Here is a 17,665-nt window from a genome sequence, read left to right on the forward strand (position 1 = left end):
TGCTCCTCGTACCACCCCACCAGCGAGTGGGCTGGGATGGCACAGTACGTTGGGAGGGGACACAGCCGGGACAGCTCACCCCAACTGACCAAAGGGATATTCCATGCCATATGACATCATGCTCAGTATATAAAGCTGGGGGGGAAAGAAGGAAGGGGGGAATGTTCGTAGTTACAGTGTTTGTTTCCCCAGTAACGGTTACGCGTGACGGAGCCCTGCTGTCCTGGGGATGGCTGAACACCTGCCTGCCCATGGGAAGCAGCGAGTGAATTCCTTGTTTTGTTTTGCTTGAGTGCACAGCTTTTGCTTTACTTATTAAACTGTCTTTATCTCAACCCATGAGCTTTTTTCTCACTTTTACTCTTCCAATTCCATCCCACATCCCAACTTGGGGGGGGGAGTGCGTGAGCAGCTGCATGGTCCTAGTTGCCGGCTGGGGTTAAACCGCAACAACTAGATCCATTAAATATTTACATTATTGCTTTCCAGTAACTCTCTAGTATATGTATCATATTAAACACTCAGAAAATATTTTTTTTAAAGTATCATTTATTTCACATTTTTTCACTTTTACTACCTTCTCAATACAAATGGTTTTCTTTTAGCTGTAAGACTTTCAAAACACCATTATTGCAGTCATCTACCTGTTAGCTTGATTTTTTATTTCATTATCAGCCATTAGGCAAATAAAAGGTAAGTCATATAATCTAATTTTGTTAATGGAACATAATGCAACTCTAGGCAATCTAAAAATAAGTAAATAACCCCTTGCCCCTCCAACATCCATAAACAGACTGTAATAAGGCTACCAGAAAATACATCTCAGAAAACCGTTAGAAGTGCAAAAAGTCCATAGAGTAAAGCACACGGGTACGCAATGAGAAGCTGCTGTCCTTCCATAGCCAATGCAGAGCTAAAAATTTTGGAGGCTGACAAACTGCACCATCCAATAATAAACAGAGCTAACAAAGTTCCTGGGATCCCCCTAGGAGAAAAAAAAAAAACACAGAAGAAACACGTCAGAATCCACTTGTTAGCAAACATGGCATTAAATCTTCCCAAAGTCAAGTTCATGTCTAACAACTTGTTATTGATAAGGTAACAGTCCCTGGAAGAACCAAGGACTGACTGACATAATGAAAGTCAAGCCTGAGAAACAAATTAAAATAGTAACAGGAAACAAAAAGGTAATTTCTTCAGCATGGATAAACGCAGCCGCTTCATCAGTAGTACTGCTAAAAAGTCAAGTGCATTTCCAATTAAATCTGGGGCTCCAGAAGATGCAGCAGCTGAAGTTTAATTTTAAAGTTAGCAAAGATCCTATTGCAACCAAAATCGTCTTGTGGAAGTTGTTAGGATCTAAAATGACACTACAGACCTAATCTTCCATCAGGCAGCCTGATGACCTGGAGAGGTTGCATTTTTGTAACACGTGGCACAGGTTTTAAGTGTGCCTTGGACTCTAAGGAGAGACAATAAGGCTCTTAAAGAATTACACTGCAGGTGACCATGCAGAATGGTGTTGACAGCCTCCAGAAGAAAGCTCAACCGGTCTTTTAAAAATGGGTGCACAATGAATAGAAAGTAAAGGACGGGAAAAGAGCCGCTGAGAAAAAACATTATGCTCATCCTGGCGTCCTTCTCTGCACACTGAAAGCACGGCGGCTTTCCATGCTGCCCCTTGCTGACAGCTGAGCCCTTCTGAAGTTCTCCACCTGTTCTCTACATTCTGCCACCTCCCAGGCCCAGGGTGGGCTGGAGAACTGATGATTATGGGACTACGGTCAAAAACCCCATGAAATATTCCTGCAGATTACAGAGAGCTCACTATTAAACCTGGAAGGAACAAAACCTTGCCAATAAATAATGTTTCACATATGCTTTATTTGCACTCTGTATTTGCAGCCTCCTTCTGTAAAATGCATGAGATCGTGCGCATAATACGCTGCCGAGGTACATAATGAGATCGGCTGCGTTACACACTTTCACCGTGTCAGTCTCAAGGACGTGGAGAATGAATGATCCTCTGCCACTTGCTAAAGGACTTCTGGTGCCCCACTTTTCCAAAGTCCCAGCGAAATGGAACCAGAAGTGCAAAACAGGCTACATACACTTATTAGGTCCATTTATCAGAGATAATCTCCACTAATATTATTATTGCAATTAAACCACAATGAGTAAAGCTCTCCTTATTTAATTGACTTACTGCAATCACATCAAATAAAATAGTTAATTTCTTGGCAATCCAGTTTCCAGGCCAATAAGGTATTGTCAGCTCTTAGGACTTTGGGGGAGGAAAGAGAGAATTGATTTTAAAGTGACTCAGCACCTCACTGCAACTTCAACATGTTAAAAATAAAGCATTAAAGACTATGTGATTTAATATCCTCAGTTTAACTGTTCTTTAAACCCATACAGTGGCATTCAGGAAAATGACACCGGGCTCTGTGAACCAAATTCCTTGCCTCTGCTCCAAGTGGAGATGCTAAGATGCTCACTCAATCATCTTGACAGAAATTCAGAGCTGGTATGGATGGCTCTTTGAGCAGGTACCCATGCTGGCAGAGGGACGGGATGTAACAGGAATGTACTGTGCCATGACAATTTTCAGCTAGTATAATGACACTTCAGGGGGCCATCACAAGGTGATACAATTTAGAGCCGTGGCTGTTCTGCCTTGCACCGAACTCCAATGGCTTCTCATGGTTTGTTCCAGGACTGGCAGTGAGCAGGGTGTAAAGGTGACATAAAATCATACTGGAACTAAGAGATACTTCTGTGCACTTACAAACTCAGTCCTTGATCTAACAGCGGGTTACTGCCAAAAGGAACGGTTTAGCTTTAGCAGAGAGCTTGCGCCTGGCATGTCCATGAGGGCCAAATCCTCAAGCATGGGAGAGGGGCAAAAGGCAGATGTCATGCCCACAGTGACCAAGAGGACTGGGGGTGTACTGGCATGAGACTGAGTTGGGGGGACAGACCTGAGTGGACCCTCTCAGCTCCTCTGTCTCACAACCTGAAGATGCGGTCACCAAATGGGTCCTTTGCATCAGCTGGGTCTAAGAATTCCTCTCTCCACTCTTACACTCATTGCCTTCACTGTTTAGTCAAGGAAATGGCTTGACCACTCTCTTCAGGGATTTGATAGTAAAGAATTCTTGGTTTTTTTCCAGGAAAAAAGTCTGCTGAAGTTTCTCCCCAAAAGGAGACCTAATCAACTTGGGCTCAGACATGGTATCAGCATAGATGGGCACAAACAAACCTGGTTCCACGCAAGTTTGCATAAGAGAACTGGTTTTCTCTTTGGTACTATTCAGCACCCAAAACGTTCCATATTATGCTTTATTCAGTTACAGCAAAATAGCTAATAATGAAAATTGAAAAATGTTGAATTGGTATATACCTTTGCAATAGATGTGTGGATTATCTTACCTATAGCTTCCGTGAAAACAAACATTGAAGTTAGTTCTTTACAATGTAAAATAGACAGAAATAACATCTTTACAAATACCAAAAAAACCCATGAATGTATTACTGCCTTTCCTTTGCCATTTTAAATAAGTTTTTAAATTAAAAATAAAGGCGTGTATGTTCGATTTAAAAGTTGCCACTTAATTTTAATAACATGTTTGTAGTAGTTAACCTTGGTACTTGCTGTGTTCACGCAGTTTCATATAGTGAATGAGAAAGGACTGCAGAATCCTGTAGACAGGCACTTAACGTTATCAATTAATTTCAGAAATAATGGTTTAATATTATAAAGCCTATCACAGTATAGTATTTATAGATTTTCAAAACATGTGCTTTCTGTAAATTCGCATCATTTTACAAAGGTGCGGTGTGTGCTTGGGGATTCCTTGTACAGGCGACAGTACCCTGCGCAGTTGTAACAGCTGGTTTGGAGTTCACCCCATCTGTCCTGTGATTATGTATCTGCACCTTTTATTAGGGTGGATTATTAAACAGGTTAATCAAGAAAATATGGGAAGTGTAGGAGAACAGAGAATTAACGGCTTCTTCAGTGTCACTACTGTTCATCTCATCAAGGTCGGCTCAGAAACACTTTAATACACGGAATATGATCAGGTTAACCCATCGTAGCTCCACAGAAACACACAAGGATTGTGCCAAAATCTTCATTCCCACTATATAATTTCCTTAACAAATAATATATACATATATAAAATTGCTGCTTTTCCAAAGAAAACAAACAGGGGGACTTTCTTATTCATTGGCTGCCAAGTCCCATCATATATTGCAGATTGGAGAGTTAAAAATGTGAGTGAACAACAAAGATAAGGAGGGGAATCATTATTAATAACATGTTAATTATGGATAAAGGTACTGCTCAAGGCCTTCAGGCAAGACCTGGAGCTTCCTTGTACTTTGCTGTATGTGAACAGGGAGGTAAACACAATCTGTATCTCAAAAGGCTTACTGAATGAGGGGGAAGGAGAGGCTTGCATACTAATTTCCTATTTATAGCATATTACTGAACGCGCACACACACACACGCACAGATACAGACGCCACCACACAGTTGGCTTTTCAATGTTTTCAGGTATTTTCAGGTTTGCAATTACACCACAACTATATGTCAGAGCATATGACTCCAGTACATCTTAAACCCTTGTTCTAATGCTGCAAATCGTTAAGGGTTGGAACAGGCTGCCCAGAGAGGTGGTGGAGGTCCCATCCATGGAGACATTCAAGGCCAGGCTAGATGAGGCTCTGAGCAACCTGATCTAGTTAAAGATGTCCCTGCTCACTGCAGGGGGGTTGGACTAGATGGCCTTTAAAGGTCCCTTCCAACCCAACACATTCTATGATTCTATGATTCTATGATTCTACGATTATTTAATTCCGTCACACAGAAGTCGGTCTACAGAAGGAAAAGAAGCATAGGGATGGAACCCTGATACTATGAACAAAAAAGGAACAGGAGAAGCCGAAGTCCCACAGTTGCTTTTAAAATTGATACCTGAGTTTGGCCACTGCTGGCTCTGCAAAACAAAAAGCATCTGAGGCTGCTACAAATATCAAAGGCACTCTCAGTCCAAGTGGAATTAAGGAGTCATATTAAAATGAATATACATCACCCTTCTCAAACATAGTCCAGTTTTGTCCATTTCCACCTACACACTTACACAAACAAAATGGTGTTTTTCCAAAATTCACTACATAACCATTTACTAAATGCCTTCTGAAACACCAGCCTTCCACCTTACTGCTGCCAAAGACTGGTACTTACTGTAGGGAGAAGACGACTGCAGAAGAGGAGAGGATCACCATGGGCAGCAGGCAATAGCCCAAGACACTTGCCACGCAGCCATGCGAGACTCCCGGGACGCTCATCAGGTTCAACAGGGCGTGCATCGCAAGGCACCCAATGGCACTCATGCCATACACGTAGCCGAAATGAACTTTTCCTGCCTGGAATAAATATGAGTAAGCATGAAGGAAGCAAGTGATCGCAAAGTGATGGGAGAGAACAGGAGGAAAGCACTAGGTTTGTTATTTTTTCGTGTTGACTCTCTCCACCTCACCTACAGAAGCTCAATTGTAAACCAGAGCTGATACTTTTGGGTGATTTTTGCATCAAAAAATTCCAAGGTACAATTGTGAGAATGTGCTTGTCATTAATTTAAGGTTATAAGACTGATTCTCAGCCTTAATGTCATTGGGCTATGAACAGGAAAGGAACTGGCTGGGGAGACTTATAGAATCATAGAATGTGTTGGGTTGGAAGGGACCTTTAAAGGTCATCTAGTCCAACCCCCCTGCAGTAAGCAGGGACATCTTTAACTAGATCAGGTTGCTCAGAGCCTCATCCAGCCTGGCCTTGAATGTCTCCACGGATGGGGCCTCCACCACCTCTCTGGGCAACCTGTGCCAGTGTCTCACCACCCTCATTGTAAAGAACTTCTTCCTAATGTCTAATCTAAACCTACCCTGCTCTAGTTTAAAACCATTGCCCCTCGTCCTATCGCTACATGCCCTTGCAAACAGCCCCTCCCCAGCTTTCCTGTAGGCCCCCTTCAGGTACTGGAAGGGGCTATAAGGGAGAAGGGAGCCTGCTCTTCTCCAGGCTGAAGAACCCCAACTCTCTCAGCCTGTCTTCATAGGAGACATGCTCCAGCCCTTTGATCATCTTCGACTTGGGAAGGTCTAACTGGTAACAAGCTGAGAAGAAATTATGGAAAACACATTTTAGTGTCAGGGAAAATCTTTCCAATAGGTGTACATGGCGCTGTGGAAAAGTGTCCTAAGTAAAATGATGACCCCGCTTACTTGATATGCTTCACATTTTATTACAAACCTCCAGATTTAAGCAGGCTTGCAAAAAATATGTAAAATTTTGCTGAAAGTATGCTAGTTTTCAGGGTGAAAGTGTTCATTCTTCCCCTTGACTACCATGAGAAAGACACATCTCTGTGGTTAGATCAATACAACATGTTCATTTCAACATAAACCTTAGCAGTCACTGTCAGCTTGTGTTCTTTTTTTGTTCCAACGAATGAAAAATTCCCCAGGTGTTTTTTTCTTCCAGGTTTTATTCCTTTGTGTGAATTTAGTGCCTGTGAAAGGTACCAGCCTGACAGCCTGGAGCCTGATGTTTTCTAATTTATACACAAAGCTAGAAAACAGGCAACTGTGGCCACAGCATCACTGGTTTCTTCATCTCCTGCCATCATTTTGAAGGATCACCTCCAGGCATGAGGGTGTTGTTCAGTCCCAAAAACGAACACTCACAAAAGACTGCTAAATATTGTTTCTCTCTGTTCAAGCTTCTAACAAATGAAATACTGAATGTTGGCTATGTGATACTGTCATTTCCACAACTGTATGTTAGAAATAAACATTTCTACATCAGAAATAAACAGCGATTGGGATGAAGATGGTTTTGTTTGCTTTGTGTTGAAACTTTTTATCCTAAAGATAACATGCTTTTGTGAAGGAGAAAACTCAAATCTGGGACTCAACCCTTAAATCAGGATTGTGGAATAAACTTCCCAAACAAAGGGCCACAATGCATCACCTTTCTAACACATAACAATATATATACACGTACTTAAAACACAGCTGTGTTTGTGCACACACACATCTTTACATTGCACACATTATACATTGCATATGATAAACCACATGAAAATCATAATAGAGGGTTCCAGTTTCCTAATTATTTTTTAGCTCATGGTTGGATTCTCATATGATGGATAAGGTGTAAATATTATTGAAGCTTTTTTCATGGTTTGCAATATTTACAAGTATCTCTTCTACGATGGTTAGGGAGGATTGAGGAGATTTCCTACTTGACTCATCCATACATTATAATAAAACCTGGGGGAAATCAACTGTCCTGGAGGTCCCTGCTTCTCTGCTTCCTGTATCTACTTGGGTGGAAACTGATGACTGGATGCCAGCAGTATTTGAGCTGTACAGATACGAAACAACACAGTCAAGAGAGCCTAATCTAGTGATGACAGAACCCGAAAGTCCTAATGTTGCAGATTCTGAGAGCTCACCAGCTGCAGCTGGAGAGCCGTGCATCCTCACTTATGTGAAAGGCAGCCTCAGTTAATAAAACCTACCTCTACATCAGCACCATCATCCTCTTTTCAGCTTGAGCTGGCTTGTTGCTGAGCTCTCCTCTGGTTCCAGTCATACAACCATAGAATCACAGAATGGTTCAGGTTGGAAGGGACCTTAAAGGTCATCTAGTTCCAACCCCCCTGCCACGGGGACACCTCCCACTAGACCAGGCTGCTCAAAGCCCCATCCAGCCTGGCCTTGAACACCTCCAGGGATGGGGCATCCACCACCTCTCTGGGCAACCTGTTCCAGTGCCTCACGACCCTCACAGTAAAGAATTTCTTCCTGATATCCAATCTAAATCTACCCTCCTTCAGTTTAAAACCGTTACCCCCCGTCCTATCTTTACACTCTCTGATAAAGAGTCCCTCCCCATCCTTCCTGTAGCCCCTTTAGGTACTGGAAGGCTGCTATAAGGTCTCCTCGGAGCCTTCTCTTCTCCAGGCTGAACAACCCCAACTCTCTCAGCCTGTCAAGGTTAGTCCTCAAGGTTAGGTCAGGTACAGCCAAGTAGCCAATATCCTCACAACACCCCGAGTGTTGGCCTTTCCCCCGCCAGTGCATTCCACCCTAAGGAACACTCTGCTCCTGAACTAACACCATAAGAAGTCTTCCTATTTAGGTACAGAGATCTTTGCTGAGGTTTGCGTAGTACTGCTGTAAAATACTAAGGAAAAATTGCTTCACCAAAGAAAATTAATGATAGCTAGAAACAGTGTGGGAGAGCAATAGTAGCTCAGATTATTATCAATTGCAGTTTCACTCATTAAGGATTTGTAGTGAATTTAACATCCGCAATGGTTTGGGCCAAGCTTTACTACAGACCAACTAAGAAAAGCTCCATCTCCAACAGATGTGACAACAACTACAAGCTTTCAGTCTGTTTGTTTCACTGTATTTAATTATTCCACACAGCACTATTTAGCAGCTTAGTTTAAGATTAAGAAATTACTGAGACAGAGGGAGCAGTAGCACAAGCAGCTCACTGAAATCTCCGCTTGGTGAAACGTTTGATTTGTGGTGCAGGAGAATGAGAGAGGGGGGGGAAAAAAAAAAGGGCAGCTGAACATGTTGGTTCCAATTCTAGGCTTTCTTAACATATGTAAATGTACTGACTCACACACACGGGAATACTCCCAATTCACAGTGATGTAAGCAAAATCAGAATCAGGCTTGATTAGTCTGGCAGGCTTTGATGAATGGAAAGAGCTAAATTTGTCCTGCGGAAGGAACAAGGTTAGAAGAAAGTCAGACTTTGTGCACTTGTTTGCATCTGCCTAGAGTGGGTACTACTATCCTTAGTTTAAGAGGATGGGGAAGTCTGATTTCATACAAATGACTATGTAAAATGCAAAGCAGATGAGACTCAGGCTTCTGCTAAGTTTCGCAGTGCCGTTGTTTCTCTATCTGCAATGGAGCTGCCCTGCTTTACACCAGTATGAGGGAGACCAAGTCCTGCTGCCAGGCGAACAATACTTCCCTCTTTTCCTCTGTGCTCTGAAAGAACTGCCACCATTTGAAGAATATCTTTGCATATTTTTCCATAGTTAAAAAGCTGAAACTAAATAAAATTTATAAATTATTTTTGGAAACAAGCTCTCAACCAAATTATGTTCCTGGTGCTATTAGAAGAGAGTTATTCAAGTACAGAAGGATATCATAGCTTACACAGCTGAAGAGCCACTTTAGTACTCAAATGCATCTGAGACAAAATGAGCAGCCTGAATATGTAAGATGGCCCATGGAAATCCCATAGACTTATTGCTGTGAGGTTCAGGCTCAAAAACACTAGGTTGTATCAGAGGAGTTCTGCTGACCTATAACTGGCGCATTGAAAATAGTCGTTTTTCCAATGATACTTGGAACGGTTAATATCCTAGAATAAATATGGTAATTGAAGTACTTTATTTCAATAATAGTAGTTTAATATTCATTATAATTGTTGACTATCCAGGGAGCAAAATCAACAGTGACTATTTTTTTTTCATTCTTTCAGCTTTCCTTCCATTTTCCTGATTATAATAAATTCAACACTTTCTCCTTTTATTCCCCTCATACCTTTATTTCTTTAGGTGGAAAATAGCCTGTCTTCTCCAGCTTCCCACCTTCTTTCCCTTTTATTCCCTTTCCTCCTGCTGCTTCCACCCTTTTAAAGGATTTTTATTTTTGTAGGGACATAAATAATAGTAATACTTGCCATTTATATTGCAGTTTGCCCATTCAAGGTACTGCACTGACATTACAAATTGAGAAAGAACTTGCAAGAGTCTTCTGATTCAGCACTATTTATCAGGGAGGAAATGGAGAATTAGAGCCCCGTTTCTCTCACCTCAGCTGCTAGAGCAGTAAAGCCCTTCCCAGAATGGTCCCACCTTCTCGCCCCCCCCGTCTGATAAATTGCTGCCGACAATCAGAGCTGTACTTCAGCAGCACTGGAGAGCCCCTGTTGTCAGTGATAAATAGGTGAATTTAGGAGTAGCGTATAATCCCTGTTCAACCTTCCTCCTGTAGGAAAGCTATATTCATAAAGAGGAAAGAGGTTAAATACAGGCTACCGTATTTTGTTTAGCAGCTGATGTAGAAATAGAATATAAACTAAGAAAGCACTAGTTACTGCAACCTCAGCAAGTTTGCCGATGACACCAAGCTGTGTGGCATGGTCAACATGCTGGAAGGAAGGGATGGGATCCAGAGGGACCTGGACAGGCTTGAGAGATGGGCCTGTGCGAACCTCATGAGGTTCAACCAGGACAAGTGCAAGGTCCTGCACCTGGGTCAGGGCAATCCCAAGCACGAATACAGGCTGGGCAGAGAATGGATTGAGAGCAGCCCTGAGGAGAAGGACTTGGGGGTGCTGGTGGATGAGAAGCTCAACATGACCCGTCAATGTGCGCTCGCAGCCCAGAAAGCCAACTGCATCCTGGGCTGCAACAAAAGCAGCGTGGCCAGCAGGGTGAGGGGCGGGATTCTGTGTCCAGCTCTGGAGCCCTCAGCACAAGAAGGACATGCACCTGTTGGAATGGGTCCAGCAGAGGGCCATGAAGATGATCAGAGGGCTGGAGGACCTCTGCTATGAGGACAGCCTGAGAGAGTTGGGGCTGTTCAGCCTGGAGAAGAGAAAGACCCAGTGTGACCCTACAGCAGCCTTACAGTGCTTAAAGGGGGCCTGCAGGAGAGATGGGGAGGGACTCTTTATCAGGCAGTGGAGCGATAAGACAAGGGATGGTGGTTTCAAACTGAAAGAGGGGAGATTTAGATTGGATGTCAGGAAGAAATTCTTTACTGCAAGGGTGGTGAGGCACTGGAACAGGTTGCCCAGGGAAGTTGTGGAGGCCCCATCCCTGGAGGTGTTCAAGGCCAGGCTGGATGGGGCTTTGAGCAGCCTGGTCTAGTGGGAGGTGTCCCTGCCCAGGGCAGGGGGTTGGAACTAGATGATCTTTAAGGTCCCTTCCAACCCAAACCATTCTGTGATTCTATAAGAGGCCATTTCCACTTCCTTTTTCAAATTATTTTAGTTACCTAAAGATAATTTTTGGCTATCTTTGCACTCCCCAGAGTAACATTGAGAGAAGATAATTTCAAAACAGTAGCAAGAGTGTCTGAAAAACTGGGCTGGTCTGCTATGCCTTTTTATTCCCTCCTTTAAAACCTCCTTTTTAGGTCCTTACCTAGTGCGTGCTGCCATGCTTCAGGTGTTCAGAGCCTCCCCTGGACATACACTGCACAGATCTGTCCTTTGTTCCTATTAAATACCACCCCCAAAAATGGTGTGGTCTTTTATTGCCACTGGAAGTAACACATCACTTCACCTGTATTACATCTGTATTACATTTAAACTTTATGCAGGAACTTTCAAAGCACAGGGACTTTTAAACACATAATCTTAGAACAAAGAACAGCAAATGTCTCCATTTATGCCGGTGCTGCATTTTCTGGAACTTCACATGCTTTAGCACCTGGGCATTAGCTTGTTAGAAAAGAAATCTCTCAAGGTATCTGACACATCCTACCAGCAGCAATGTTGCTCCAAGGGCCAAACAGAAAACCATAGGTCCGGTGAGGTCCGTCTCATTCATAATGCTGCCATCTGCAGGCTTCATTGGATTTAGAACCGTTAATGTTTTTTGCCATATATGCTCAAAATTGATCCCAAGTTCTGCAACAAGAAATTCCAGGATTGTTAACTGCTCACTGGAAAACAACACATGCACAGAAACCCATTAGTTACCACAAAACCCGAAACAAGCAAACAAATTAATCGCTTTAATGAAGATAATGCTGTAGGATGACGTATTCTGTAGTAGGAACACACTGTCCCTGCTATATACCCTGTATATTTGAAAGTCAGCTCTGATTCTGAATTGGAATATTAATTTATTAAATCCAATTTTAGGCAGTGAACCAAAAAAATGCCCTCAGCATTTTTGAGTTAATATTTGTTTTTCCTACACATATATACAATGCCACACTAACTCAGATGTTGAAAAATATGCTAATTAACAGTAACTGCAGAATTCAAGATAATCTAGAACACCAAGGACAGAGATATACGCTTTAATTCTGGCAAATCCGACAAGAGATGTGTCTTAAGCCTGAACTGCCAAAGGCACTTAAAAACGACATTCTTCCCTTCAAGGCAAGTTAATAAAAATTTATGCAGTGCTTTATAAGCTTTTTTGGCATTTAAAAAGTAATTATTGAGGACCCCTAGAAACAGAACAAAATTCTTCCCCATTAGAGTCGATGGGAATTCTGCCATTAACTTTACTGGGGCAAAGATTTCTCTGTAACTTCTGCAGAAACACTTCGGCTTGCAAAGAGTAATCATCTGCCCCGAGATGCTCCAGCAAGAGAAAAGTTAACTTCAGAACTGGGTGCCAGAATTACTGAGACTGACAAAGTGTTAGATCTCTTTGGAAAGCCAAGTCTTTACCTTATTCCACCGATCCATCACCTTGAGCTGAGCCAAAACGTTATATAAAGTTGTTGTGTATTAAAATGTGTGTCTTTGGTTGGATTTATTTGGTACGCAGATATGAACATCTCTGAAGCCCCGAGGATCAGAAGCAGTTGTATTTCAACATCCCTTTTGCAGGGTGGGCTGCCTGTGGAGTTAAATGCTTGGAGGTCTGAGAGGTAAAGATCTAGCAGTTATCTGTATCAAAGAGAGTGATCTTGCTGTTTTAAGGCAGTAAGGAGTATCTTTTAAGTAGTGAAAAATCCACTTGCCTGCCCGCATGCAAAAGCAGGCTGAATATGCTCTTTTCACATTATACTGAAATAATCGCAAACAAATTCTTTGATTTTTTTTTAAATGTAGAACAAATACTTTGTAAACTACAAAATCAGCCACTAGCATTAGGATGGTTCAATCATCATAAAGAATGGTATTGTTCGTGTAGTTAAATGATCAACTAATTGAAGCTGAATGCAGCTTTCTTAATTTCTTTCCCACTGAAACAAGCTATTTAGCATCTTCAAACTATTAAATTTATTACTAGATATGCAAAGAGGATTATTACCAGTATTTATTAATTATAGATGTTCCAATATGTACGCGGGATAAACACAGAGTGGAAAAAAATATTTGGAAATGTGAATGCAAAACTTATTGTTATGCTGTCATCTAGTGGTAGTCAAGTGTATACTGTATATGCCATAAGGCTGAGTGAATCCATGGCAAATTCCAATAAGAAAATGCAGATTTGGGGGCCAGGGGCTGTTGGCTGAAGCTTGCACAGCAGCTTGGCACAGAGCTTGGCAGCTCTGCTGCGGTTTCTCTAGTGAGGGCCACCAGCGGGCACCCCCAGGAACCACATACATTGTCCGTGGTTTTATTTTTACCTTCTAGCAAAGGGGGTTCCTCGTCAAATCCATCAGCATAACCAAGATGAGTGCTGGGACTGTACGTTGGCTGCAAAATCTGACCAGTGTAGCTCTGAGTGGACAGAAGCATTTCTGACGGGGCAAAAGCACTGGTGGGAGGTGGGTCTCCTGTCTGGCTCCTGGGACAAGAAGCAAATCACAGCACAACAACCCCTCAGCACAGGAAAGACACGGACCTATTGGAGCGGGATCAAAGGAGGACCACAAAAATGATCAGAGGGATGGAACCATACGAGGACAGGCTGAGTGGGGTTGTTCAGCCTGGAGAAGAGAAGGCTCCAAGGAGACCTTACAGCAGCCTTACAGTACCTGAAGGGGCTACAGGAGAGATGGGGAGGGACTCTCTATCACGGAGCGGAGCAATAGGACGAGGGGTAACGGATTTAAATTGAAAGAGGGTAGATTTAGATTGGATATCAGGAAGAAATTCTTTACTGTGAGGGTGATGAGACACTGGCACAGGTTGCCCAGAGAAGTTGTGTAGGCCCCATCGCTGGAGGTGTTCAAGGCCAGGCTGGATGGGGCTTTGAGCAGCCTGGTCTAGTGGGAGGTGTCCCTGCCCACGGCAGGGGGGTTGGAACTAGATGATCTTTAAGGTCCCTTCCAACCCAAACCATTCTATGATTATATAATTAATTTTTTTCTTGAATCTGAGGAAAAACTTAAATAATTTCTAGCAATATGTGCTCCAAAATTCACATTAATAACATGAAGCTCAGTCACCCCAATTAGGTAAACAACCTGTAACATCTATAAGTAGAAAAGTAGCATGGAACCCAATCCTTTACAAGGAAAGGTTTAATTATTATTAATTCTGACTTGGGGAAAGCCTAGATGTCTCCTGAAGCTCTTTCCTGCTCCTGCAAGCCCCAAGGCCAGATGGATCTATCAGCTGCTGAACAGGGAAGCTGCAGCAACACCCAGCCTCCTACCACAGTCGTGTCAAAATCTCCTTAAGGGGAAACTCTTCTAAGGAGGAATTTCTTTCTCTCAGTGTCCCTCTTCCATGGGCAGAAGTCACCAATAGTTTTAAAAAATATAAGAAAAAAAAAACCATGATAAGATTATTCCTGTCTTTCTTGAATTTCTCCACTAAAGTTTCCACTCTATTGAATTATGCAATCCTTTTTTGTCAATTGCATGTTGGTTTTTGTCATTAATTTCATTGGAGTTTGAGATGTATCATCTTTTCCCTCTCTCTCTCTCTCTCTCTCTCTCTTTTTTTTTTTTTTTTGTAACATACTTACTTTCTGCTTCCATGGAGATTTTCATTAGACCCGTAACTGTTGTAACCTTCTTCCTGGTCATCTATGGTATAATTGGACTGGTAAAAGTCCAAGTGAAACTGCTCAAAATTTGACATTCTGTTTGGAAAAAAAGATTTTAGGTATTGGTAAAAATAGCCTTTGGAACAAGCCAATATCTATGTTTTGAACTGTCCTAAACTGAAATGAAATCAATAAACCTTAAAGCCACAAACTCAGGAGAATCTTTGTGTAGAAACTCATGATAATTTGAAAGTGAGAAAAATGGATCCTTTACTTGTTGTAACAAGGGAAATTAATCTTATGTTATCACTAATTACTATATATTAATTTACAAGTGGTAAACAAGACTTCCTGTCTTGTTAGTGTTACCAAAAATAACTTCAGTAATTTTTGAAGATATATATCAACTGAAGTATTGTTTTAAACAGCTCATTTTCCTTCTTTAAAAGAAAATTGCGGCCATGTCTGAATGCTTAGAAATTAATGCTTTTAAGAAGTATTTTGGGTTTCAAAAACAATTACTATTTCCAGATATTTGTGCTTTGCAATATTATACATGATCATCATAAAACATTGGAAAAATGCAAATATATTCACAGAATGAGTGATTTGTCTTTAAGGACACTGTAGCTGGCATGTTAGGAGTACCAGATAAATATTCTCACTGGTTAGTTACATGCCCTTGAAGAGGCCAGCATCCTCAATGATTGGAGAATAAAGAAAACATGTTAAAATACAACTTTCACTCCTGCTGACCCATAGCGAGCTCTGTAGTTACGGACTGGTTAGACTAAGAAAGGAACAACTTGCCTGTTTTCCCGTCCACACTGTGACTAACCTAGGATAGGGTCAGTCCTGGTTTTGTAACTATTTGAATTTTGTACACACTGGGCCCATTTCCCGTACCCAGTGTGTAGGCAGGACGGGTGGCCATTGAAATGCAGCATAAGAAACGAAGCACATATTGGTTCTGTAAAACATCGTGTACCTTTTGGCATTATAGAGTGTCTTAAGTTGCAAAGATAGTTTATTAATTCTTAGATTTGGTCTAGGTGCTTCTTGCGCTTCTTATGGCTAACTATAAATCCAGAAAACACCTTCAAAATTGGCAGGTCTACCAAGATGAGTAATTCCATGCCTTGAGTAAAAGTACCCACAAGATTAAGGACTGACCCTGTTTTGCCTGTGTTACCTTTATGCTGAGCCGCAGGCGGCAAAGCCATTACACCTGCTCGGAGCTGGGCATCGGTTCAGGGAGTCCCCGAACCACTGATGGGTAGAGGTTGGTGGGCACCTCTGGGGGTTGCCTGGTTCAACCCCCTGCCCAAAGCAGGGTCACCACCAGCAGGTTGCTCAGGGCCATGTCCAACGGGGTTTTGTAAAGTCTGGCTTTGTCATCTTTAGTCCCTCCCATCAGGTGGTTATATTCATTGATGAGACCCCCCTGAGCCCTCTCTCCTCCCAGATAAAGTTCTTCAGTGATTCAGGCAAAGGGCTGAGCAGGATTTGCCTGTAAATGCACAGATGCATGCATGTCTTTCATCGCTTGGCTAGAATTTATATAGTTAAACTCTTAAAACACACACAGAATTTGTACAACCTGACAACCATAACCGTATCCAATTGACTCAGATTTTCATGTAAGATATTCATCTCTCCTAGCATTTCCCATTTTCTTCACTTTTGCCCTCTTTTCCAACCTTCCAAATGCCATTGGCAAAAATATACCTTTTATCTCATGGTTACTCTCATAGTTATATTTATCAAGCACACGATGCTTACGGAAAAGGTATTTGCAAATCTCTTTGTAAGGTAAAAGCTATAAAGATTGGTATTTCATGGGACTTTGAAACGCTGCGCATTAAAGTTTCTAAATTGTATCTCATAATCAGAATAATCTGTGGGGACCTGACTCCATCATTTACCTAGAGCATTCAACGTAGAAGTTATTCTTATATTATTTTCTGAGCTGCTGAACAATCATTCAGGATTTCCAAATTTAGAAGAAAAATAATTTTTACATTGTAAATATGAATTAACACAAATCAATTTTACTAACCTATTTACTGTAGTTTTATTTGGAATTTCACACCAGTTATTCATATGTTTCAAAAAACTTTGGTTGGTACCTCTACCCCAGTAGTGCAATTCCAGGAAGTCTTTAATGTTCTTTGCTGTCACGGTAAGTAATGAAATAATTACTTAACCAGGTACGCTACAGTCTGTGTAGTGGAGAGATAAACTTATTTTCCAAAAGAATTCAGAGCTGTTACTTACTTTTTAAGGTATTTGATGAAAACTCCAGTCTGTTGAGTTTATATGTCAGAGAACGCCGAAAATATCCTCTTGCTTCAACGGGGGTGAGCTTAGTGCTATTTATAAGATTCTAAATTTGATCTTTGAACAGATGCACATGAAGGAAAAAAACCCCACACCCTGTCAATATCACAGACAGCATTTAACAAGAGCTAACAACAATTCAGCAGAAAAGGATCGGAATCTTCAAGGAAAGCAGAACAAAATGAACAAATACTTTTCTATGTATTTCAACCCAATAATCTAGATGGTAGTTTAGAGCTTCTTTCTTAAGCAGGTATTTAAAAAGGTCCCGGTGGAGGCCTCATGAGCTGAACTGTTAAATATTTAAAAGTTTTAATAATATATAATAATACCTGTTAAATGAGTAGGGTAAATACATTTACCCGGGGTGTGTTTCTAGCAGTTGTTTCCATAGTGCAGACAATGGGCCACATGTGGCCTTAGAGCCGTTCCATGTCGCTGGACAAGGGCGCTTTCGGTCACCTGCCGAGAAGAGAGAAGGTGATGCTCCCCAGGACCGCAACAGCAGAGAGAAGGAAGATGAAGGCACCATGGGGCCAAGTCCATCCGCCGGTCCAGGGCCAGGACCCCTCTCTCCA

The 17,665-nt window shown here is 41.8% G+C and overlaps 1 protein-coding gene across 2 annotated transcripts; it reads right to left on the reverse strand.

Moving 5' to 3' along the window:
• Window positions 1-553: 553 nt before the first annotated feature.
• YIPF7 (Yip1 domain family member 7) lies at window positions 554-17,096 on the reverse strand. 2 transcript variants are annotated; one of them, XM_063336028.1, is made up of 6 exons: window positions 17,025-17,096; window positions 14,727-14,843; window positions 13,438-13,598; window positions 11,604-11,749; window positions 5,252-5,433; window positions 554-985 (listed from the first exon to the last, which is right to left on the reverse strand). In XM_063336028.1, exons 2-6 carry the CDS (start codon window positions 14,840-14,842, stop codon window positions 823-825), a joined length of 768 nt encoding a protein of 255 aa, XP_063192098.1. In that variant the 5' UTR covers window position 14,843; window positions 17,025-17,096; the 3' UTR covers window positions 554-822. The 2 variants fall into 2 exon arrangements, with proteins under 2 accessions (XP_063192098.1, XP_063192099.1); XM_063336029.1 differs by lacking the exon at window positions 17,025-17,096 and having other exon boundaries at window positions 13,438-13,655; window positions 14,727-14,819.
• Window positions 17,097-17,665: the final 569 nt, after the last annotated feature.

Source organism: Chroicocephalus ridibundus, chromosome 5 (assembly GCF_963924245.1).
Source record: "Chroicocephalus ridibundus chromosome 5, bChrRid1.1, whole genome shotgun sequence".
NCBI classification, from domain to species: Eukaryota; Metazoa; Chordata; class Aves; order Charadriiformes; family Laridae; genus Chroicocephalus; species Chroicocephalus ridibundus.